This window comes from Notechis scutatus, chromosome 3 (genome assembly GCF_049901735.1).
Source record: "Notechis scutatus isolate UNSWTSFEM ecotype Mainland chromosome 3, rNotScu1.2, whole genome shotgun sequence".
NCBI classification, from domain to species: domain Eukaryota; kingdom Metazoa; phylum Chordata; class Lepidosauria; order Squamata; family Elapidae; genus Notechis; species Notechis scutatus.
Genome location: NC_142011.1, coordinates 19177238 through 19204164, shown reverse-complemented (window position 1 = coordinate 19204164; position 26927 = coordinate 19177238). Strand labels below are relative to the sequence as shown.

The following is a 26927-nucleotide window of genomic DNA, read 5'->3' as shown; positions in this document are numbered from 1 at the left end:
CTCCCAGTCATGTTTGGTTCTAAATTACAAAATCCATCTATGCTTGAGCTATTGAATATCTTGCCCTGACAGATTGTCTGTGTTATTAAAGAACTGAGTCATTTTTTTTTAAAGTTGCAGTACTGGAAGCTTAATCAATAACAGGAAGCATGTTGACTCAACTGTGTTTTCTGGGTCTTTTTTTTTTTTTGAAAAAAACTTTTATTGTTTTTTTAGACAAACATAGACAAATACAACATAAAAACATCAAGCCATCTTCCACATATATACACACAGTGTGTCGGTTGGTTTACAAATTGTTTTGTGCATTCACTCCATAGTCATCACTTACAATTTCATTGTATATGTTCTCATATTGTCAATCAAATATTACGAAATACATTAATATTGTTGTTAATCAATCATTTGACTATACTATTATTCATTCATGTTTTACAAAATAATCCATATATTACTTGATTTATTTTATGACAATTCATATTATCATCCCAAGTCTACCCTATAATTATATTATAGTTATGATAAAAATAATACATCTTTATATATTCCTTATATTCTAAAAATCTACATATTTCATTACCATGTTTTATTGTCTAACCATTGATAAAATAAATCCCAAATCTTATAAAATTGTTTATCTTCTTGTTCTCTGATTTCAAATGTCAATCTACTCATTTCAGCACATTCCATTATTTTCTTAATAACTTCCTACTGCATTGGTATTTTCTCATTTTTCCAGTTTTTAGAAAATACAATCCTAGCTGCTGTCAATACATTTACAATCAAATACTTCAATTCCTTACTGTATATTTCAGGTAAAATTCCCAATAAAAATATCTCTGGTTTCAAGTCTTTGTGTTTTTTTGTCATTTTTTCCAACCATGTGTGGATTTTAGTCCAATATCTTTTAGCATCCGCACACGTCCACCACATATGGTAATATGAGCCAGGTGTCTGATGACATTTCCAACATTTTTCAGATTTATTCTTGAACATTCTTGCTATTCTTGTTGGGGGGAAGTGCCACCTGTAAAACATCTTATACAAATTTTCTTTATATGCTGTTGACATTGTCATTTTATAATTTTGAGACTACAATTTTTGCCATTTTTCTATCAATCCCATATCCAAAATTTTTCCCCCAAGCAATCATTGTTTCTTTGACTTGTTCTTCTTCTAGCTTAATTTCTAATAAATATCCATACAGTTTTTTAATCACCTTTTTATCAGTACCTGTCAAAATCTTATCTAAATCAGTCAATTTATCATAGAAACCCTCTGTTTTAGAATGTTTATCATACCTAGAATGTATTTGTGCATATGAAAACCAATTCATCTTTAGACCTTGTTCTTCTAGTTTTTGCATAGATTTAAGTTCACCCTTTTCATTCAAAATTTCACCATATCTAACTGTTTGTTCCTTTTTATATACTATAGGATAAGAAAAAGCTTCAATAGTCGATAGCCAGACTGGAATTTTCAAATAACATTGCCTTTTAGTCTTCTCCCAATTTAACCACAGAGCCTCCCGTATATGTCTTCTAAAGTACCCCTGTGTTTTAGTTCCTTTGTACCATAAAAAGCATGCCACCCCAACAACAGATCATGTCCTTCTAATGTCAACAATCTAGTATTTCTTAATGTTATCCATTCCTTGACCCACATCAAATTTGTAGTTTGGTAGTACAATTCCCAATTAGGCAAACCGAATCCTCCTCTTATTCTAGTATCTTGCAAGAGTTTTAACTTTATTCTTGCTTTCTTACCTTGCCATATATATTTCAACAAAATTTTATTTAAATCTTCAAAATAATCTTTTCCAAGCCTAATTGGAATTGTTTGGAACAAATATAAAATTCTGGGTAATATATTCATCTTGATTGTTGAAATTCTCCCTATTAATGACAATTGTAGGTTTCCCATTTCACCAAATCTAGCGCTATCTGCTGCTTGAGTTTAATATAATTATTCTCTTTAAGTGTGGTACATCTTGCTGTCAAATGTATCCCCAAGTACTTGATCTTATTTGTGACCTGAATTTTCAAAACATCTGCCAATTCTTCCTTTTGTCTTGGTAACATATTCTTTGTCAAAATCTTTGTTTTGTCTTCATTTATTTTCAAACCAGCCACCTTTCCATATACCTCTATATTTTCAATCAATTTTAATGCTGTTTCTAGTGGGTCTTCTAAAATGAAAACCAGATCATCTGCAGATGTTTGCAATTTAAATTCTTCCTTTTTAATTTTCATCCCTTTTATATCCTTTTCTTCTCTAATATTTCTATTTAGCACTTCCAAGGTTAACACAAACAACAAAGGTGACAGTGGGCACCCTTGTCTTGTTCCTTTTCTTATATCAATAGAATCTGTCAATTCTCCCTCTATCATTACCTTTGCCATTTGCTTGTGATATTTAGCTTCTATTGCATGGATAATTTTTTTTTTACCAAACCCATCTGTTCCAGCTGTAATAACATAAATCACCAATTCACATTGTCAAAGGCCTTCTGTGCATCTAAAAATATCAAAGCCATTTGTTTTTCAGGGTGTGCCTCGTAGTATTCCAAAGTGTCCAAAATTACTCTCATATTGTCTTTAATTTGTCTCTTTGGCAGAAATTAATTTTGATCGGGGTGAATAAAGTTATTTAAGTATTTTTGAGTCTTTCTGCCAATATCGAAGCAAATATTTTATAGTCTGAGTTTAGTAGGGAAATAGGTCTATAATTCTTAATGGGTCGGCGTCCTCTTTTGGGACAAGTGTAATATAAGCTTCTGACCATGATTTGGGTATCCTCTTCTTTAACATAACTTCATTCATAACTTCTAACAATGGGAGATTCAATTATTCTTGTAATATCTTGTAAAATTCCACTGGAAGTCCATCTGGGCCTGGTGCCTTTCCATTATTTTGCTTCTTAAGTGCTTCAGTTAACTCCATCATCGTTATATTGCTTTCTAACATTATTTCAATCTCTTTAGGTATCTGGGGTAGGTTAGCATTCTATAAGTACTGTTTAACTCTTTCATCATCAATATTCTCTATTACTATAGTTTCCCATAGTAATCTCATATGATTTTCTTCTTCTCTTTACTTCTATAGCAAGCTTGGCCTTGATCATCTATTAATTGCAATATTCTCCTTGATTCTCTCTCCTTTCTCAATTTATATGCTAACCATCTACCTGGTTTATTTGCATCTTCAAAATAGTTCTGCTTCACACCTCTGATTTCCTGTGCTAATTCTTCTTTTTCCATTAATCCCATTTATGATTAGTTATATCCATTTTTAATTTAATTTCCTTTTTCTGTGGTGTTTTCTGTAACTCTTTTTCAAGTCCTTTATACTCATCCTCTAATGTCTTAGAGGCTAGTCTTTTTGTAATATTTATTTTCCTTGTATAGTCTGTTATCAAGCCTCTGGCATATGCCTTCATTGTATCCCATACATTCTGCATTGATATGTCTTCTTTTTATTTTCTTTAAAGAGAAAAGCCAGTTCTTTCTCGATTCTCTGTATAAAGTCTTTTTCTTTTAGTATGGTATTATTTAACGTCCATCTAGATCTTCTTCTTTGTCCTTTCCATTTAATTGTCATTGGGTTATGATCTGCACAAGTATTTGTTTCAATGTTTATTTTTTGGAGATTAGCGATCAATTCTGTTGACATCCATATCATATCTATTCTGGACCATGATGAATGTCTGTTTGAATAGAAGGTGTATTGTTTAGTCTTAGCATTTCTTTCTCTCCATGCATCTTTTATTTCATCTATCAATTTAAAAAAGGGTTTCGGGAGAGTCTTTCTGCTTTGTTTTGTTGTTTTCTATGTTGTATAGTCCAATTTATTGTCTACTATTCCATTAAAGTCTCCCATCATAATGATATTAACATAGTCCAGTTCAATTATTTTCATATGTAATTTTCTATAAAATTCTTCTTGATTTTCATTCAGAGCATAGATTGCTATCAGGAGTGTTTTCATATTGTTGTCCATTATTTCCACCATTAAGAGTCTTCCATCTTCATCCGTATGGATCAATTTCACTGGGATAATATCTTTGATGTATAAAACCACTCCTCTTTTCTTGCATTGTGTCAAAGAAGTAAATATTTTCCCTAGCTTTAGCTGTATCAACAGTTGTTCATATTGCTTTTTAATATGTACTTTTTGTAGGCAGATTATATCACATTTTAATTTCTCTAATTTATGGAAAGTTTTCCTTCTTTTAACAGATGAATTAAGTCCATTTATATTAATTGTAATCAATTTTTTCTCTTCCATGATTATACTTTATAAGTAGGTTTTGCAGCTCTCATAGATCTTGGTTCTCATTGTTCTCTGGCTTCCACCTTTCCGCCTACTGCACCTTCTTCTTTTTCAATCACTGCTTGGCAGTCCTCTTGGAATTCAATTGGCATTTATTTTTCTGTCTCCTCTTCTTTCCCTCTGAAGTATTCTGTGTAAAATAATCTGCTTTCTCGATTGAGTCAATTCTGTGCCTCTGTTCCTGCCATGTGAACATTAAACCTGGAATCAACCATCTATAATTCACCTCTTTTTTAAAGTAGGATTTTAGTCAGGAATCAGTACTCTCTTCTCATCTCTCTCATTCTTCTGGGTACTTGTTTGAGGACCACAATCTCCTTATCTTTATATTTCAATGTTTTCTCTCTTGCCACCTGCAATATTTGCGTTTTAATAGCTTTCTTTGTAAATCTAATGTGAACTTCTCTTGGTAGACTATTTCTCATTGCATATCTTGTGAAGACTCGAAAGACCTCATCTATCCATCCTTCATCTTCTCTTTAGTTATTTCCAGAGCTTCAGACAAGATTTCTATCATTATTTCAGCCAAGTTTTGTCCCTTTTCTTCCTCTATGTTTTGGAATCTGAGATAAAATTCTGACCTGCATCTCCCATCTCAGCATCCCACTTTTATCTTGTTCAACTACAGTTAATCTGCCATCAATATCTGCAATCTTCTTATCTCTTTGTTTATCTTCTTCAATTTTTTGGAATCTCTCATCATACTTCACCATCATTTGTTGAATATTCTCCACCTTTTCATCAGTTTTTTTTCTGTTCTCTTTTCAATATTCTCTGTTCTTGCTTGTATGTTTTGAATTCCTTGCATTATCATCTGCAGTGTCACCTTTTCTTGTTCTTTTTCTTGTTGTAACATCGTCTGTATTAAGTGTTGTCCTCTGGATGGTGAAGAGGAAGAAGTAGGAATTGAGGTACCAGCTGCTGTTAGTTTCCTGCTCATTTCAAATGATTCAAAATCTTCAGGTTCTTCTAGACCTTAATCCACTCGTGTAATGACCAATTGTAATTCCAAGTAAAAATAGTGGAAAAAAAGGAAGCAGGATAAAAGAAGAGTTTCTTCAGGTTCTTGTACACCTTAATCCAATCGATTGGTTAAATAGCAGGAAACCCCCCCAAAAAAAGAATAAAAAACCATAAACAGAAAAAGGAAAAATTGTTAAGTCTTGTAGGTGGCAGAGAAAAGAATAAAAACTAAAGAGGAAGAAAAAATAAAGAATAAAGTTCTTCAGGTTCTTCAACACCTTAATCCAATTAAAAAGTCTCAGGTATATATATATATATATATATATATATATATATATATATATATATATATATATATATATATATATATATATATATATATATTTTCTGAGGTTCTCGGGTATTTGTATGTGGATCTTTGGTTATTCGGGTTTTCTCCGCGTAAGATTCAAAGTATCTAGGCAGCGTTTGGCGAGTCCACTCGCCATCTTCAGGCTGGTGCTTTCGGCTTAGTGCCAGTGCAAGCAGTGTGTGACGGAGCTGCCATCTCTCATATATACAAGTGGTGGGGGATGGTGTGCTGGGCTGGTTGGCTCAGAGGCTGCAGCACAGCCAACCAGCCCAGCACACCATCCCCACCACTTGTATATATAGAGAGGCAGCTCCGGTCACACATTGCTTGCACTGGCACGCTTCAAGCACCAGCCTAAGATGGTGAGTGGGACCTCGCCAGCGTGCCTCAGATACTTGAATCTACGCGGAGCAAAACCAAAGATCCAATAATATATATATATATATATATATATATATATATATATATATATATATATATATATATATATATATAAAGAGCCACAAAAATAAAAACAATATGGAAGATGAATAAAAAAATGGAAGGGAGAGAAAAAGAGAAAAAAGACTACTCCTTAAAAAGAAAAAGAAAAAAAATTAATACTAAGACTTTCCCTTTAAAATGAAATGCAAAGATAGAGAATAAGCTCCAAAAGCAAAAAGGAAAACAAAAGCAAGTTCCAAAAGGCCAAAGATCCAAATGACTATCACAAATAATAAGCTAAGCAGGAGGGGGTTTGTTAAAGTAAAAAAATAGCCCAGCTTAGAAAGGAGAAAAAGAACACACTGCACCTATTTAATTATCCAAGGTTTTTTGTTAAGTTTTATAACTCTCTTCTCTAGAGTGTTATAATCTTTTTTCTGTAAACTTCAACACCAGACTCCAGCTACTGATAGAAACCCAGAGGAGCACCTGCAATAATACTGTCCCATGCTCTTTCCTCTTGTTATCAAACAGGCTCAAAGTCCTTGAAAAGAAGCCCAGATTCTTTCTCAGCTTTGTCTGATCAAAAAAAAAAAAAGAAAAGAAAGAAAAAGAAAGAGAGAGAAACAATATTTCTAAGTCTCTAGCTGGCAGTGTTACAAAATTTCGTCTGCTTTCACTTTCCCCCTCCTTTTCCAAACAAAATGTAATGTAATTAAAATTAATTAAAAAGGAAAAAAGACTTAGAAGAAAAGACTGAAATGGAATCTCTAGCCTAAAATATTATAAAGACAAAAAGGAGAAAAGACAAAAAAGAAAAAGTAAGGTAAAAAAGAAAACCAGTCTAGTTTCAATTTCAATGTAAAAAATCATGTATTAAGAGTCCAGCAATAAAAAAAAGAAAATATTAATTTGACTTCCTGTTTAAAATTGCCGCTTAATCACTTCTGTCTGAGATTTTACAAATTCTTTCTTTTCCTTAGGGTGTCCTTTCAAATCTTCAAACAAAGAAAAAACTCTCACCAAACTGGCTCACTTTCTCTTTCCATTCTCTTCCGTTTCGGAGCTGTCCCAACTTCAGCTTTAATGGCTGCCTCTTTGCCGCTGGCAAAAAGAGCTTCTCCTGGATCTACCAGGGACTTTGCGGTATCCCTGGGATCGACATGATGCGTTCTTTACATTCACTGTCTCTTCGGGACGGTTTAGATCCGTTTGGACCGTCCAGGAGCAAAGATATCGGCGGCGATCTCAGACCTTCAAGATCGCATGCCATATCGTCATGCCAGCTCCGCCCTCCCCCTGGGTCTTTGTTGTTATAGACTTAGACAATGTACAATGAACTTTACTCATCCACGTTTTGTTTGGAATTAAAACAAAATAGATGTTAGTGAAGGTAGTCAGAACATATTTGTAGCCTATGGAATTGTTGAATGATTGATTTTGTGCCACCAGGTAGATGTTGACTTAGTGACTACACAATATCCAAGGATCAAGGATAATCTGCTCTTACTTAATTACAGTCATATAGCTTCAGGGACCTCCCAGGTCTTCTAGTCCAGACAGAAAACAGAAAAGACAGAAAACCTTATACCATAGGTGACAGAAAAGACAGAAAACCTTATACCATAGGTGTCAAACTTGATTTCATTGAGGGCCTCATCGGGGTTGTGTTTGACCTTGGGTAGCCAGTGTGGGTGTGGCCAGCTCAATGTCACTCGTATTGGGGTGCCTGTGGTGGCTCGAGTGCTCTGCCAGCAAAAATGGGCTCCCAAGCTCTGTTTTTGGCTGTGATGGCCTCCTGCAACTCTTTGCCAGTGAAAATGGAGCTCAGGAGGGCTGCCCATGGCCTTCCTGAGCTCCATTTTCACTTGCAGAGGCACCACGGGCTGGTCCTTTGCTGTTTCCAGGGCAGCCTCATGGGCCAGATCTAAGTACTCTATGGGCCAGATCCGGCCCCTGGCCCTTAAGTTTGATATCCCTGCCTTATACCACCCCTCTCAAACAATTGTACAATGTATTGTGCATCCATCACTGCTACAGTTGAGTCCATCCACCTTCCTGGCACTTGTTTTCTTCTTCTCTTTCCTTTCTCTGTTCCAAATATTACAGATTTCTCAAGAAAGTCAGGCCTTTGCATAATGTGTTCAAAATACAATGATCCAAGTCTGCTCATTTTTGCCTCAAAAAAGAACTTTGGATTGATTTATTCTGTGTTTGTATTCTTTTTCCATGGCATTCTCAGGAGTCTTCTCCAAAACCAAACATCAAAAATGTCAGTACTCTTTCCATTCTGTTTCTTCAAAATCCAAGGGACAACTTTTTACAGAATAAAAATTTCAGACTAAAAGTTACTTCAGATGTAGAGTAACTCTCTCTCTCCCCCCCCCTTCCCTCTCTCCCTCCCTATCTGTCTATCTATCTATCTATCTATCTATCTATCTATCTATCTATCTATCTATCATCCATCCATCCATCCATCCATCCACCTATCATCTATTTTATATCTGTCTGTCTGTCTGTCTGTCTGTCTCTCTCCACCTGTAGTTCATATAAGTGATATACATTATTTACTCCACATGAATCTTGCATACAAGACTTTTATGGAAATATTTTCATCATTGCAGTGATGGAGTTACTGTAGCAACCTCTTTGATCTTATGGGTGAACGATGGGTGCCTCGGAATGTACGACTCTTTAATTCTCTATTTTTCTCATGTGGCAAATTGTGACAAATCAAATGGTTAAAATTTATTTTATTTTTTACACTTTTGAGCATCATCATATTTCTGTAGAGGTTGTAAAAATGTAATATGTGCACTTTGGAAATGTGTTTAACAAACACATTTAGAGCAGCAGGAGGGTTATAACAGTGTCGTGTTTAATGAATTTCAGGCATATTTGACTAAAGTAGATAAGTATCACAACATCTTATTATGGATTGGTTTAACTATAGTGTTAATAATGAAAATTGTTGGATGTTGATGGTGATTTGTAGAGGAATAGAAATGCATTTTGTTGCAGCGACAACCCTTCATTTTATCAAGATAATCCCAAGTAATGTCTAAAACTGTCTCCTCTATCCTGGTTTCTTCTAAAGGACTAATACCTCATCTCTAGACTCTCAACTATTTCAATGTATCTGAAGAAAAGGCTTCCCGGGGCTACATAGGCCTTCTGGAGACCAGAAACGGGCCCGTTTTCAGCCTTCCAGAGCCTCCAGGAGCCCCATTTTTCATCTTCTCTGAGCCTCCACGCAGGCCTTGTACTTACCTGGGATCCAAAATGGGCCATGTGGGGACTTCTGGGAGGGGCAGGGCAGGATGGGTGGGGCCAGCCAGTGGTGGGATTTGTCAATTCACCGAACCGGTCATAAAATGGCCATAAAATTAGCTACAGGTTCACCCAAACTGGGGCAAATCGATAGCAGCCCACCCCTGCTCATCCCTGGGATAAAAAAAACCTCCATGTACGTATAATTATTTGTTTGTTTGTTTCCCAGTATCTCCAATAAAGACTCACACCTCTAGGGATTACAAATGCTCTTTCGTCTGCCCAAGAACCTTCACAGAACACAAAAACCTTATTTTAGGACAGTGTTTTTTCAAACTTCAAAACTTTTAAGATGCGTGAACATCAATTCCCAGAATTCTCCAGCCAGCGTGTCCACATATCTTAAAGTTGTCAAGTCTGAAACACACTGGTTTAGAATATATGGTACTGCCATCTTATTTCTTGATGTATTTTGGGAAGGTCATAAGAAAGGATGTTAAGCAAAGATTCTGATATATTCTTTATCTCTGGAGGGGCTAATCTATTGAACGGAGACTTGGGAGACTTAGGGTCAATAAGGCTGTCAACTATGAAACTCATTAGATGTCCTTGAATCAATCTCACAAGGTTGCTATTTTGGGAGTAGTTGGAGTTGAGTGTGATATGCACATTGCCCTGAGCTGAATGAAAAGCTGTTATATAAATCTAATGAGCAGATTAATTTGTACCTTATGATTCTTGACTCTTGACAAATGTATCTTTTCTTTTATGTACACTGAGAGCATTTGCACCAAGACAAATTCCTTGTGTGTCCAATCACACTTGGCCAATAAAGAATTCTATTCTATTAATTCATGAATGATCTTACTCAGTTCTTAAAGACTGACTCATAATAAATATGTAAAAAGGGGCAAGGAAAGAGAAGGAAAAACGGACATAAAGAAGAAAGGGAAAGAAAGAGACCCGAGTGAGCCAGAATTATTATTTTTTTAACAAGACCTAAGTTTAAAACAGAGCCACTTGAATTCCATTATAAACATTTAACCTTTTAACCCCATTTAAGTTTATTTTTGACTGTCAGGTCTAGATGTTCTCCTGTCTGGACTGTATTGTGTAATAAAGTTTAAATTTTCCAGCACATGAATTTGAAACAATCATAATAGTTCCCAATATCTGTAAATTTTAACCATGCTGTAATTTTCTAGATGGGTACAATAAATCTCCCACTTAAATTAAGATATGAAAAAAGGAAGCTGAGTTAATAGCCCACAAAATACATTATTCAGAACTTAGCTATTTCTAATGCTTGCTACAATTTTTGTGAAAGGTCGAAACCTTGCAAAGTTATTCTTACAATTATTCTGAACCTTAGAGAAGGAAGCATTAAGAACAGATGTGTAATTTTTCTCTACAGGCCACTTATAGTTTATAAATAGACAGAAACCACACTCCAAAAAGAAATTTAATTTTATTGAATTTTTTATTTATATTCCATCTTTATCATTTTGATAAATAATTCAAATCTGGGCTGAGCGAGAGAGAGACTTGCCCAAAGTCACCCAGCTGGCTTTCATGCCTAAGATAGGAGTAGAACTCATGGTCACTCGTGCCCTAGTCATTTCCCATCTTGACTATTGCAATGCACTCTACAAGGGGCTGCCCTTGAAGAGCATCTGGAAGCTCCAGTTGATGCAAAATGCAGCAGCCCACATTGTTTTGTGCAGACTTTGTTGTGCACATATATCACCTCTCCTAAGGGAGCTGCACTGATTTCTGATTTGCTTCCAGGTGCAATTCAAGGTGTTGGTTGTCACCTTTAAAGCCCTTCATGACTTGGGACCAGGTTATCTGAGGGACTGTCTCTTGCTGGTCACATCTACCCAACCCACCAGAGCAGGGAGGCAAGGAATGTCTCCATCTCCTAGGGAGATACACCTGGTGGGACCGAGGAGAAGGGCCTTCTCTGTGGTGGCTCCCTCTCTGCAACAACATTCCCCCAGAGATTAGAACGGCCCCCACTCTAGCATTCTTCCAGAAGGCACTGAAGACCTGGTTCTGCCAGCGGGCCTTGGGAACTCAGAGCAGGATGGAGATCATTAAATGGCTCTTATGATGTGTTGTCGCCAGGGCGGGGCATGGGGGCTTATTTTACAATATATGATTCTCTCTTTTATTAGTTTTATTGCTTTTTATATGATGCTTTTATATTCTTGTAATCCAGTTTGAGTTGCCATGTGCAAATAGGCGGCAATATAAATCTCCTAAATAAATAAATAACTCATAGTTTTCAGCTTGATGTCTTAACCACTACAACACCTGCCTTTAATGGACATGCCATGAGTTCCATTATAGGAGAAGCAGTTTGAATGTCTTCATTCACCATCACAGACAAGGTCACAAACTCTACTGTTTCTTTCCAGAAATATCACAACACACTGAATGGTTATTTGCATGGTCCACGGCTTTCATAGGCAAATTTTAAAATAAGAAAGTTCAGCTAGAAAAATAGTACACTTTATCAGATTGTCTGTGTGGAATACATTTTTGCTGAAAGAGGCAAACCCACATTTACCAGATGGATCTTCTGTTAATTTTTTTGTATTGGACAGAGTTGTGTGCGTCAGCAGAAATTTAACATGAATGATCAGTATGAAATAACTACATTAAGGGTGTTTCGGACCTGTAAAGAGAATGAATGAAAACCAGATTGCAAAACAAATATCTGAAGGAAAACTCAGTAATTTGAAAGGGAAGCTAAGATTAAAAAAAAAAAAAGTCCTGGTTGGATGGAATTGATAAAGTCCTCAAAAAAGATAGTTACTCAATAGGAAGAGCAAAAGGCAATATCTAATCTGGGTATGGATGTGATAGAAGATAGGATGAATGGAAAGGATAAAAAGTAGGGACTATTATGATGAATGGTGTTGGCATAAATTTAGGTTTCCTTTTTATCTCCTTTTGACTCACTTTTCCTTTGCTCACTATTTTTTATTATTTTTATTACTTTTTTGTGTGCTTTGGAAAACATTGCTTACTCAAAGAATGTAGATAACTGATAGATTAGATCAGGGGTCCCCAACCGCCGGTCCGCGGACCGGTACCGGGCCGCGGAACAAGCCTTACCGGGCCGCTGGTTGCTGGGCGCCGCCATCTTTTTGGTAAAAAGCGCTTCTGGTGAGCTTTTCCGGTAGAAAGCTCACCGGAAGCGCTGTTTCATCATAAAAGATGGCGGCGCCAGCGCTCGATGAGCTTTTCGGGTAGAAAGCCATTTCTACCGAAAAAGCTCACCAGAACGCTGAGCGCCGCCATCTTTTTATGACAACAGCGCCCGTGACGTCACCGAAGCGCCTTTTCGTCATAAAAGATGGCGGCGCCAGTTGACGCCGGTACCGGGCCGCGGCGCCCAGCTGATGTCGGAACCGGGCCGCGGCGTCGAAAAGGTTGGGGATCCCTGGATTAGATAGATATAGATAGATAGATAGATAGATAGATAGATAGATAGATAGATAGATAGATAGATAGATAGATAGATATGAGAGAGAGAGAGAGAGAGAGAGAGAGAGAGAGAGAGAGAGAGGTGTAAAAATACTGGAAGGCCCATAGTTCTGAGCAGAGAGAAATATCTGCATGAATGAAAAGACATAATATCAGAGAAGAAGAACAACAGAGGATCTTTGATCATCCAAACCAGTAGAGATGCATTTTTAATATATCAATGGTAGTTCAGTTGCATAAGGCATGCCCAGTGATCTATGAATGAAAGGACAAACCAGCCCAATCCATATTTCAGTCTCACCCAATGTAGTCTTTTGGCACTAGATCCCTAGTGCTAGTACTTAGTGCCCATGGCAGCAATTAGAACAGAAAATAGATTTCTCAATGTGAACTGAGTGCCCCAAATGAAAATTTTAAAGTAAAAATAATAGAACTGTTTGCATTGTTAAAGAGTTGCCTTATCAGGGAGATGGGTGGCATATCAATAAATAAATAAAAATAATGAACTTTAAAAATGAAGGAAGGCACAGGAACAAATGACTCACTCATTCCTACCTCCATTTGAAACCTGTTTCAAATAGAGGTATCTAAACTAAGACCACAGTCAGATAATGTACCAACATATAGCATAGCTTAACTACCTGCTATGTAAAAGTAGCATTTTTTGTCTCCTGCTATGTTTTAAAGTAATGTTTTCACAAATCTGTACAACATTTTTCTTTGAAATGACCCTGTGTCATTATTTTGAAGGACAGCATAGTGCATTTTTATATTATAACATATAGACACGGAGAGACACACATGTACCCATGTATTAAAATGGTAAAATTACCTTTCTTTGGTCATTTCCTGCAAGACCACTGTTATTCCAAAACTCTTTCCAATGAGAGATGAAAACTCTTTCCAATGAGATTCAAATGAAAAAAGATCACTGAAGAATTCTGTGATAGAAATTCCAGCCCTAGTTGATATTAACCAATGCCTCCTGTATGGCTAAGCAAATTATGTCACAATAAACGAACTCAGTTCACAAAGGGCTTTCTTGGATTTTTGGAGGCATTTGTCATCGCTCAGAGTGCAGATGTCAGCTTTGGAAGCCATATTGAGATTCAATGCTCCCATGCTGCTACAAGCCTGAGAAAGTGGGAGGGGGGATTCAATTGAGTAGCTCTAAGTAGACAAAATAAAATTCTTTTGTTAGTTCAAGGTCACTGAGTATGGCGCAGAATGAAATCAGGATCTTACTTTAGGACGGATTGTGATTGGACCATGTGATGTGATGATGGCCAAGGGGGGATGGATTTGTAGTTTTGAATATATACTTTCAGATTCAGGATTCCACAGATGTTCCAGTTTACTATCCAAATAAAGGTACCTTTGTCTGTCTCAGAGTTATTGATTGGAATGGAGGTTTGCTGGAACACTAACAGCAGAAATGTTTAAAGGCGGAATAGAACAGAACAGAGCAGAGCAGAGCAGAGCAGAACAATAAAATAAAATAAGAGTTGGAAGGGACCTTGGAGGTCTTCTAATCCAACCCCCTGCTTAGGCAGGAAACCCTACACCACTTCAGACAAATAGTTGTCCAATCTCTTCTTAAAAACTTCCAGTATTGGAGCATTTACAACTTCTGGAGGCAAGTTGTTCCCCTGATTAATTGCTCTAACTGTCAGGAAATTTCTCCTTAGTTCTAAGTTGCTTCTCTCCTTGATTAGTTTCCACCCATTGCTTCTTGTCCTGCCTTCAGGTGCTTTAGAAGATGAGAAACTTAATTCTAATGTAGAGCACAATTAAGACCTATTGTCAGAATCTACTAATTGTCTTTCCCCCTTACATTTCCAGTGTTTTAAAGTACCATTCGGTGAGCTTTCTTAGTTACTGGCAGCTTGTTTAAGCAGATGTTGAGCTGAAGTTGTAAGTGCCTGTCTGGGGCTGGTGGAAATGACCCAACCTCATTTACTTCTGGCATTCCTTCAGATATTTGATCCTCCTTGTTTAGAACAAACAGCTACCGCTTAGCTTCTTGGCTGTTAAAAACCTGCCTTAATAGTTGCCATATGCTTGAGATCAATAGAGAAAAGTGAAGCCCTTGCTATTCCTTGGCTTTAATGAAAGCAGCAAATTAATCATTTTGGAGAATCAGCACTCCGGGATACATTAAGCCCCCTTTGTCCTTATGCATGTTTTTCTGCAATCTTTAGACACAACAATAACAACAAAAATGAAATCCAGACAATGCATTTCATTGAACTCTCTAAATAGTGATATTGCTCTCATTTTTCTCCTGAACACAGGTTATGTTTTGTAGTAGAATGAATGTGACTTTTGGGGATGCCCCAGTAATCTAGCTTCTTTCCTTCCTCCTTCCCTCCCTCCCTCCCTTCCCATCTTAGTGGGAAGTGTAGGAATGGTGAAATGATTTTTTCTGCTTTTTGGAACAGGGATAAGAATGATTTTCCAAGGCAGGGATTTTAGTGATACTCTTGGATTGAGAAGATGCATTTTATATATCTATCTAAGTATATGGTTTATAGCTTGACTCAGTAGGTGGATCCAGCCAGTTGTGATTTATGAAAGACAGAGCACAAAGTTGGACAAGGTGTGGTCTTTCTTATGTAGTTGAGCCTCAACTCCAAGCTTCCCACGTTATTATCCATTGTACATTAAATTGTCAGGATTTGAAAATCAACACCATAATGTCACTTCCTAGGTTAGTTGAAAGCAATGTGAACAATGGTTAATTCCAACATCTGCCCAGGTGATGAGACAGAGAAGATTTTTTTCTAGGGCGCTTCCTGGAGATGCTATAGCTGCCTTGCATGCAAAAGATCGATGTTGCATTTTTGAGCCTTGATATTTTCCCCAAAGGAAAATAAAATAGTAGATTAAATTTGAAGATCCTCTCCTCCCAATACATTTTTTAGAATACATCCCAAACAATTGGTGCTCTGGGATGAGACTTCCTGCTTGATGCTCTGACAACAGTTTTATCACCTGAATGGCTTGTCAAAGACAGTAGCTTAAAAAAAAGCGGGGGGAATGCGAGCCTCTATCGAGCTGTGTTCTTCAAACAGCTTCATTTACCCACATTCAGTTGGGCAGAAAGACATAAACAGATACTCTGATTAATTGCTGTGAATGGATATGATAGCACTCATGGAAACAATAATGTAATTAATTAACAACAATTTAATTGTTAAACATTTAATCTTTAATGTGGCATGTTCACAAAATTTGAAAACTTTTTGCCATTACTTTGACTGTAGTAAGTTGAATCAAAATTGGTTTGATTGCATACGTCCTAGTTAAACGAGGGAAACACTGAAAACTGAACTTTAATCTTGTAGCCATCAAATTTCTGTTCCAGAGATTTCATCCACCCACCTGTAATTTTTAAGAAATTACAAGTCTTACAAAAAGTCTTATAAATATGAGGTACTTATTGATGCACTGCCTTCTAAAACTGCAGCAGGACAAGTTGTTGCCAAGGAAATGAATTTTAACCAAAAACAAGCCTGATTGTATTTACAACATAACAACTGTATGTTAATAACTGTTGCTGTTTTGAAGTGTGAAACAGTAGACTCTCTGTAGCTACAAGTCCTGCATTTTTAACTTATAAATGTTGTATCATTTATGTCCATTCCAGTTGGCTCAGAATTTTACTGGTACCGGATTTAGTTCTCCTAGTTTGTTAGGCTCCCAAACCAAGAAAGACATGAGTGATTCTTTCAAACTGAATTCTTCATTGGTTGACACCTATAGACAGATTCTTGCCAGACTAAACAGTCTATTATTTGCATCTGCCGTATACTCTGAGAACTATTAGGGAGGAGCTTTCTTCACCTTCTTTCTCCCACACAAGATATCTCAACTGAGTTATCCTTATCCTTATTTGTCTGGAATACACCCCCTATCTCCTAGGAATCTCCTAGGAATCCAGCCTGCTGCATTCTATCACATCATATGGAATCGGAAGTTCCTGCCTTCTGTAAAGTAAACAGAGTAAAGTTTGGTCCTTTAAAAGAAAATCTATTAACCATAGTAGGTCAGTACATTTATCAAGACTGAACAGAGCAAAGAAGAGCAGAGCTCTTCATCAGACAAGATAAAATAAAGAGCTGGGAAGAATCCAAAAACTCAGCTAGGTGTTTCAATGATAAACTCTCCATTGAGATTTTGGAGATTATATGCTAAATGTAGACTAAATCAGAGGTAGTGGTTGTCATTATATGATTACAACTGATTTACATGGTCAATGAATAAAAATTAAGGTTATCCTGAGAGACAGTTCCCATTTATCTTCTAACATTCCAACATATCGAAGTATTGCAACTAGGATATATAAATATTTACAGTTATCAAAATCTTCAGTTATCAAAAGATGTTGTTTGTGATGTTTAATTGCTGAGATACGTCCCAAAATAATTGAACTTCAAGTGTCCTAGAATCAGTGAGACAAATTGCATAGACCTAATTTTAAATACTGGATAGGTGTGGAGAGATGTTTATGAGTGTATATTTGTCATAGAATCATTGTCGTACAAGTCATGGGGAAGTATGTTTTTGTATGTTTTTCATAGATTTATCAGAGATGTTGGCTAGTCTTCAAGAAAGCATCCAGCAAAGGGCCCAGAAGAATGGAGAAATTTTCAGATGAGCGTGCTGCATACTTCAGATGTTATCACAAGGTAAGAAGAGTTAAAGAGTTGGATAAGATGCTTCTCCCTCAGTTTCATGCTGTGATGAAAATCTTATGCAAATTATTTAAATTGGTCTTTTGTGCCAAATCATCTAAAGACATACAGTGTTTACTGACATTTAAAGAGAATTAAAGTTGGGATTGATCTGATTTTATTACCACTTAATCTAGGGATGTCTCTCTGGAGACAAAGGAAATCATTGGTATTTGTATTCCTTGCCCCAGCTTAATCATATTACCTATACCTATATATATATAACTAGAGTCATTTGGTAGAATTAGATGTTACAGAAATTTGATAAATAAAGGTTAAAAAATATTATGGCATACAAGCTTAATAGTCTTCAGCCCTTCTAGTTAAATGTTAATATAATCAATGTACTAAAGACTGCCCCTACCTTCAAAAAAGATATGAAAATCTGTTGGAGTTCAATACATATTCCATGGTTTGTCAAATGATAGATGTTATAATGTTAACACCTTGCAGTTTCTTTATTATTGAAGGAATTTATAACAAAATATTTAATAGTCTTGCTTCAGATTTTGGGATGTTGGAATGGTGGTATGAATTTATTTGGGAAAGTGGATGATAACATGCCTAGTACATTTGATCCAGCTTTTTGAATTCATTGTGTATTTTTGGTTCATTTGTGGTATTTTTAGTTCATTCCATTTATAAGGCCACTCATCTTACTATGATGACTCTGGATGGCTGACAATAGTTGCAATATAATGTAACAAAAATTGAATACACGAATATATAATTGGTGGTTAAGATAAAACAAACATCCATCAACATAGCCATATCCTGGGCTCCAATTGATGCTCTAACCCATATGCCTGGGAACACAGCTCTGCAATATACTACAAATAATTTCATTGCGTGTTAATAGCATAGCATAGCATAGCATAGCATAGCATAGCATAGAATAGAATAGAATTCTTTACTGGCCAAGTATGATTGGACACACAAGGAATTTTTCTTGGTGCAAATGCTTTCAGTGTACATAAAAGAAAAGATATATTCATCAAGAGTCAAGAATCCTCAGGTACAACACTTAATAATAGTCATAGGGTACAATAAGCAATCAAATCATACTAGTCAATATAAATTGTTAGGATACAAGCAACAAAGTTACAGTCATACAGTAACAAGTAGGAGGGGATGGGTGATAAGGAGTGATGAGAAGATTAATAATTAAGGTGTGTTTGGCATATTTTATTGTACTTCTTATATAGAGAGAGCTATCTTCTTAAGTGACCCACCAGATGTGTTCTTCCAGTTGTTACATTTTCCAGCCAAATTACTTATTGACTTTGCTCAGTGAGCATTCTTGGACTTATAGTCCAAATATGAGCAGAAGCGTTAAGGAATTCTACTACAGCGATTAGTTGAATTTTGAGATTTTGGTAGTTATAGTCAAGTTTGGATGAGACTTTGGCTTCAGATTGTTATTGTTATTGCTTAGCCTACTATATGATTTTGAAACAGAGTTCTCATCCTTTCTTTTAATCACCACATATCTAAGAGAAAATGGATCATTTTTAGCATTTTTAATCAGCTGCATAAATCTCCAAGGCTCAGATAAGGTATAATAAAAGAATACAAGGCCTACTCTGAGAACATGTGAACTTTCAGAATTGTATTGTCCAATACTTTCTGGAATAAAATTGCTAGATAGAACCTGGTTAAATAAATCTTCCTGACCATTATATCTCCATCTTCCTTGAGCAAGGATTGTCCTCTCTGGGAGCCAAAGAAACAAACCTTTTAGGTGCTGTCCTCTTCTTCAGGTACAACTGTTCATATGGCCCGTTCATGACAGACTTTCAGAAAGTCTCTAATGATTTTGTTCCAGCTCAGGATCTGGGTTGTTGTGACTATTCTGCTTGATCAGGAGTTTGCCTTTTGGTTTTCAGTGCTTGGATTCCTGCTATTATATATGGTAATTTATGATTTTCAGTTTTCATTTTCATTATGTTCATGATATTTACCTTGCCTATTTGTGTTATCGTTTTTAACCAATGTTATGAATTTCAGAATGTGTACAACACCCAGTTAAACTGGAATGGCTTATTAGCATTGCAAATTAATAATGATCTCCCTCTCTCTGTCTGAACGTCTCTGTCTCTGTCTGTCTGTCTGTCTGTCTGTTTCTCTCTCTCTCTCTCTCTCTCTGTGTGTGTGTGTGTGTGTGTGTGTGTGTGTGTGTAGGATCACATACTCTGTCGGGAAAATATATGTGTAATTCCATGCTGCGCTATGATAACTATACTAGACCTTTACTTATTTTTTAAGCTTTGGCAGTGCAGCTTATTATATTAGAAAAATGGGATTTAGGTGTGGCGTTTAGGAGCCTTGGAGCAAAAAAAGATAAGCTTCTGGTAGCTGATCCATTTTTGTTTGACTTGACAAAACATTTAAGAAATAAAAATCATGTGCAAATTGCATTTGAATCTTTTTAAATTCCCTTAAATTTTCCCCATCTGTCTACATTTGCCTGATGCATAATGTGTATAGTATTGATTATTAAAACTATGTGCCATGCTTAGAATCTGAAGAAATAAAAACTTACGGATTTTCAAAACCAAAAATCATTGGGGGGGGGGGGACAGAGAAAAGGCCAAGGACCTATCAGTTCTTATCAGTTCTTCTCAATTTGACTAACATCTGTACACTGTTGCATACAGACCCAGTGGTCTGGTCTTTGTTAATTTTCATCATTAAATGTGCCATTTTATATGGAAGAATTTGTGATGTGAAATGCCTCTGCTGGTTACTCCAATTCTTTGTTCCTCTGTACTATGAAAAATATTGAATATGCTGGTTCTTTTCTTTCATGTGTTATGCACCTGCACTTGCTTTGCTGAGGACAAAAATAAAGATGAATTTTAAATCTGATCAATCAATCCTCTTCATTTGTTGGTCTATAGAAATTGGGGAGATCCATCTTTACAGCAATAAAATTTTAGGTTGGCACAGAAAGTATGTAGTTTGAAATAACATTGAGTAGACCAATTGTTGAAGCAAATCTTGAATTTTTTTCTCTTTCTCATTCACATTATTAATACAAAATGTTATTAATACATTAATATTAATACTAAATGTAAGTGGTACTGAATGATGAGGGAATTAGAGCCTGAATATAGTATCCTGAATTAAGTAATAATTAATCCTTTTCTTCTCTTCTCTCAAAAGGTGATTTTATTTCTTGCTATGCATAACTTCCCAAAATAAATTCTGTCCTGCTCAGAAAGAAAAAAAGTTTCTGAACTCAGAGTTATTAGCCACCAAAAAACCCTGTTGCTATGATTGCTTTATATTCTGAGGATAAATTTAATCTAAGAATGTCTGTCTAGGGCAGGGGTGGGCAAACATTTTGGCTCGGGGGCCGCATTGACTTTTAAAATTTGACAGACGGGCCGGGTCAGCACAAGATTTTTTGGGAATCGCCCCCCCCTTCCCACCCTTCTCCTCCTTCCCCTCCCCTCGGAGGCCCCTGAGTCAGGAGTTGCTACCGCCGGCGCGCTCCGCGCGGCTCCAGTCCCGCGTTGCCTCGGGAAGGAAAGGCAAAAAGGAAGAGCCGCGGCGGTGCTTTGCAATGGGAGCAGCGGCACCGGAGGCTCAGGCTCAGCGGCTCCTGGTTTTGCCTTTTCCTTCCCAAGGCAACGCGGGACTGGAGCCGCACGAGCTGCGCCGGGTAGCAACTCCTCACAGCCCCAGCCAGACACCTGAGCGGAGCCCGGGCGAACCTGCCTGTTGCTGCTGCCGGAGCACCGCCGGGTCGCCTCCTCCAAGCAGCTCGCCCGCCCGCCGGGCTTCCCCTCTGCCGCGCGGCTCGGGGCCAGGCGCGAGCGCCCGCGAGTTAAAAGGAAGCCGAAAGTTGCTGGGAAGTTGCTCAGGTGCTGGGAGCAGGCTTTTAAAGTGCCGCCCGAGCAAAGTTTAAGCAGCCCGCCCGCCCGCCGGGCGGAACCCTTCCCACTCCTCGGCGGGAAGACGCTCCAGCCTGCAAACTTTGCCTTTGCAAAGTTTAAGCCTGGAAGCCCCGGAAAAAAAAGGGGATCGGCGGGGACTCACCTTCGTAGAGGTCGCACTCGAAGGTGATTTCGAACTCCCAGCCGAGGCCTTTGCAAATTTCTTTTCTTTCCTACCCCTAGATTGCTCCGCACTGTTTTGCAGCTTTGGGGGCCACGCGGCACAGGGCAATACGCCACACCCAGCGATTTTTTTTCAGGGGCGGGCCGGATTGGACAGACCAATGGCAGTGATTTTTTTTCAGGGGCGGGCCGCATTGGACAGACCAACGGGCCGGATGTGGCCCCCGGGCCGTAGTTTGCCCACCCCTGGTCTAGGGTATATCACAATATTTCAATGAGAATTAATAAAGCTTTAATCTTAACTTTATTAATTTACATTTTTCCTGTGGTCTGGATTTCTGTTGTCTAATACCTGTTGTTATTATTAAGTCTGTTTCTATATTTTGAAATGTTATATTGGGAATTTAATCCAGAAGAAAGCTCAGGAGAACCACTTTTGTATAATGGCAAGATATTCCTAGGTATATCTTATATGTCACTAGGAATTGAGCTTGAATTGGAGGTGACTTCATTTTTCTCCCTTTTAACTTGCAATTTAGACTGGTTTTGAAATATTTTGTTAAGTCAGAATAAATACACATCAATTACCATCAATAACTCAACAGTTTGAGATCTACTGCAGGGTAATGATGGGTGGTGAAAATTGGGGTTGCCATTACTGACAAGACCTAATTATATAATGTTTCTTATGGTCAGATTTAGAATGATAAAGCTTGAACAGCCATTACTGAAGTTATTGAACTTGCTGTTATGTTCCAATAAGCATCACAGATTGAAGTTTGTTTTAATTTTGCAGAGCCAGATCTGATAATTTTGTTCTTATCACCTTAATGATTTATTGCAGTTGTTCAGCTGACTTATGCTTATATCCTTTGGTGATGTTGTAGGCTTACTTATAACTAACACTCTTATTTATAGATATGAGGCCTTGGATGAATTTTTCCATCATCAGGAAGATCCTGTGAACGGAATGCTTCTTCATCTGATTGTAAACTCTTCTTTGTAAGGGACAGAATTCAGCATCCAAGCCATGATTAAGACAAATATGTCTGAATCCTCACATTGGAAAGGCGTTTTCACTTCAAATTTGACCAATTTAATTTTAAGTAACAAAAATTAGCAGCAGTTTAAGGAGAATTATTAGAAGATTATAGCAGTTACCCTGTGAGAACAGATATTACAGAAGAGAAATCTTATTTGTAACACAGGGTTGAATTGTGGAGTCCTTGGTGCTCTCTGAACTTGGTTTTATTGCAGTCATTTCATTACCAAACTAGGTAATATCAAGACATCACCTAGTTTGTAATGGAATGTCTGCAAGGAAATAATCACGCTCAAAAAGCACCGAAGACTCCACAGATACTACATTTGGGGCTTTCAAATTTAGGGTAGATGTGGGCACCATAGCCATCAATATTCTGTTTGCACTCTATAGCCCTCTAAGATCAGTGGCAAAATGGCTAGGTGTTGTTTTTTTTTTTTTTTTGGGGGAGGCTTTTTCCCCTCTTAAAAATGTGAGAGGCATTTCACTAATCCAACTATTACAATATTTACATAATCTAAAAGCCTTCAAGAAAAATAAGCTCATGCTCCACCTTGTGATCTCTATACTCTACCTGACTCTGTGGTTTCTTCCACAAACCCCAAAAACTTTATCCTTAGACTGTCTACTATTGACCTCACCCCTTTCCTAAGAGGTCTGTAGGGGGTGTGCATAAGCACACCAATGTGCCTACCATCCCTGTCCTATTGTTTCTTTTTATTTTTCTTATATGTATCCATTTCATGTATTCATAACTATGTTTATACTTATACCTGTTATCTTATAATCACTTGACAAAATAAATAAATAAATGCTATTCTCATAACATTGGATGTCTAAATGACAAAATTGGGGCTGTTGACCCAAAGAAAGTTGTCTAGGACTGGTAGGTACAGGGAATCGCATACAGGTATATGTGGATAGAGATACATTCTAATAATGTTAAAACTTGCAGTCATTCACCGAAATTAAATGTAGGGATGTTCAGGTATCTCTTTAGGAGTTATTGTTTATTAGTCTTTGTTATCTTCTATTATCATTGTGAACAAGTAGCTTAATTGAAATTCAAAACGAACAACAATGTAAAAAGGCTGTTGTTCTTACATCTCACCTGTCAGTTGAGTTCTGTGTTAGAAAGGGTGTTCTAATATGACAAGGCCTCTGTGTTTTCCAGGATCACAATAGTTTGAACTTGGCTTCTCTGAAAACATTCAATGTGACTTCAGACTCCATTCCAGATACCATTGTCTCCTTTGGAATTTTGAATGAATTTTGTCTAATCAGTGTCTTGTCTTGGTTCACAGATGTTTGAGTCAAGCTGTTGGGTTCAGAAGATTAATCTTTCTTGATATCTGTAGTATGAAATCAGAATCTTGTTCGGTCTAGATAATAGTCATTGGTGATGAACAATCTTCATTGTCTGCTTTATGAACTGATAAAGTGCAGATGTGGGAGGAAAAAGTAACCCAAAGCAAACACATTTTGCTCTTCAGATGGATGAACTCTGAAGCACTAGATGGGAAGTGAAGCTTGTAAAATGTTTGTTGAAACCCATCGTTCTTCATTTTAAATTTTGGCAGAGCAATTGCTCTTTCTGTATCTGACCTTTAAGGATGAATTGATAATGGGAATAGATTGGGAAACATCTTTTGTATTACATCGTTCCCTCCTAAACCTCATAAAGCCACCATGGGCAGTCAATAGCTCATGTCTCATCAATATCTAGTTACCTTCACAAAGAAATTGAATAGGCAGAATTCAGATTTCAGCAGGCTGGGGAAAAATGGGGGGTGGAAATGCTGTTACCAAAGACAAAGTATTATAGATAATTAAGAGAGACATAAAGTTAGTTTTCAATAATACATCTAAAAATGGATGTGTGTCTGTCTGTGTGATGTATACACATCACACAGATGGACACACATCCATATATAGAATGGTGATAGATGTAGCAATACTAAGTGACAGTAAGATCAGGAAGGAGTATGAGTAACTGGAGAAGTACCAGTGCATGAAGGAGGAACTAGAGAGGATGTGGAAAATAAAGTCCAATGTAGTCCCAATGCCATAGACTGAGATCAGGAAAAATAGAAAAACTGTTGGAAGGCACCTTGGACATCTAATCCAACCCTCTGCTCAATTTTAGTGTAGTGTAGTGTAGTGTAGTGTAGTGTAGTGTAGTGTAGTGTAGTGTAGTGTAGTGTAGTGTACTTTACTTTACTTTACTTTACTTTACTTTACTTTACTTTACTTTACTTTACTTTACTTTACTTTACTTTACTTTACTTTACTTTACTGTCATTGCACCTCATAGGGTCACAAGCAGGAGACCCTATATCATTTCATATAAATGGCTTTCTAATTTTTCTTAAAAGCCCCCAGCAATGGAGCAACCACAACCCCTGAAAGCAAACCATTCCACTGGTTAATTCTCCAGAAATTTCTCCTTCGTTCTAGGTTGCTTCTCTCCTTGATTAGTTTCCATCCATTGGTTCTTGTCTTCCTTCTGGTGCTTTGGAAAAGAGGTTTTTGTGGCAGCCCCTCAAATATTGGACCACTGCTATCATGCCATCCTTAGTCCTTTTCACTAGACTAAACATATCCAATTCCTGCAACCATTCTTCTTGCTTTAGCCTCCAGCCCCCCAATAACCTACCTACCTACCTCTCTCTCTCTCTCTCTCTCCTTCCTCCCTCTCTTTCTCTCATTGTGTGTGTGTGTGTGTGTGTGTGTGTGTGTGTGTGTGTGTGATATATAGATACATAGAGCCTTTCACACATGTACACACACACACACACACAAGAACTGTGATGTTGTTTTTGGGTTCTACTGAAGCCATTCTCTCAGCCTACCACCACAAAGCCATTTTTGAATTTCATCCTTACAAGTAAAATAAAGGTCTCTGATAGCCTGAATCTTTTCTTCAAAAAAGGAAGTAACCCTTTATTGATTACCTCCTCTGACATTCTCCTCCTAACTCTATATTTAAAGTTTAACCCCCTCTCCCCCCCCCCCAGTTCCTGTTAATATCTTGTTCTTTCTGGTATCTCAGATTTGGGAAACTTTTTTGAGAAGAATTTTGTTAAACTTTATAGGCATGTATAGGTACAAGGCATTTATAGGCACTTATAGGCATATTCAAGAAACTGTTAGCTTATGCATTATAGGTTAGCTATGAAACTGAATTATGCCTATTGAAATGTGAAATTAGATTGGAACTTCTTTGGAAGAGACACTAAACAACTTTAATTCAGTAAATATCATAGCTAAATAATTTTGGTGGGCCAGAACACTTGCCAACCATTTTTTTTCCTATCCCACTCATTTCCTCTAAATGTTGGAGTATCTTCCTTTTTAGCATTTCATGTGCTATGATTAACAATAATAGCTTTCTTGGCATTTTCAATATGCACGAGCTTCTTTCGGAAAGTAAAGGTGTTTTTTTTTTAATTAGTCCAAACTTTTTGCTTTGCTTTCCAAGCTCATATTCTCTTCTTGCCAAGATCCCATAACAAGAAAGATGAAAGCAGAAAGAAAGGTTACTATTAAGCCAGGGAAATTTTGCAAGGAAGTGATCATTCACACGGTTTTTCCTAGAGAGAAATTTAAATGTAGGCCAGGCTTTTAGGTAGAAGGAGGCAATTCTTACCTGCTTGGCTTCTGCTTGTTCTGTGGTATTAGAAAGTAAGCACCCACTCACCCTCCTAGAGAATGAAATATTTTGAGGAATATTAAAAAGGTAGGATAGAATATTTAAAGGAAAAATGGGGGGAGGGGGAATCTTAAGGGAGGCAGAAATGCAGATTTGGTAATCCATTCAGAAAGACTGGGTCAGACAAAAACTCCAGATAAGCAATTAGGAAAGACAAAATTAGCTCAGACAAACACCTAGGATTTGCATTTCATTTTTTGCCTATAGAGCCAGCTATGACCCATACATGACCCCATAGAAATCAAAAAGGTATAAAAATCCACCCTACTCTCAACTCTATTTTGTCAGCTGTTCCAGCACTGGATGCTGTGTGTGTGTTGGTTCTGTTCACCAATAAACAAAATCTTTCTTTCCAATCAGCTTCCATCTCACCTTAGAATTGGACCTGAATTTTTCTTCCAACAGGTAGAGGAGATAACTTTAAATCTTTAAAACTAGAGGTATTTACAAATATTTAAATCAAGTAGATGACTTTAATATTCTAGACACCAGAGGCCCAACTGAATTTTTGCAAGTTTATACAGTACAGTGCAAGTCTA

General features: G+C 37.1%; 1 protein-coding gene across 2 annotated transcripts in view; it reads left to right on the top strand.

The window, feature by feature from the left end:
• DOK5 (docking protein 5) overlaps nt 1–26927 on the top strand; it is a 66347-nt gene that overhangs the window by 16486 nt on the left and 22934 nt on the right. For both annotated transcript variants that reach the window (XM_087959267.1, XM_026664859.2), the window contains exon 2: nt 17418–17525. In XM_087959267.1, the coding sequence (XP_087815393.1) occupies nt 17418–17525 (108 nt within the window). The remainder of the gene's footprint in view (nt 1–17417; nt 17526–26927) is intronic.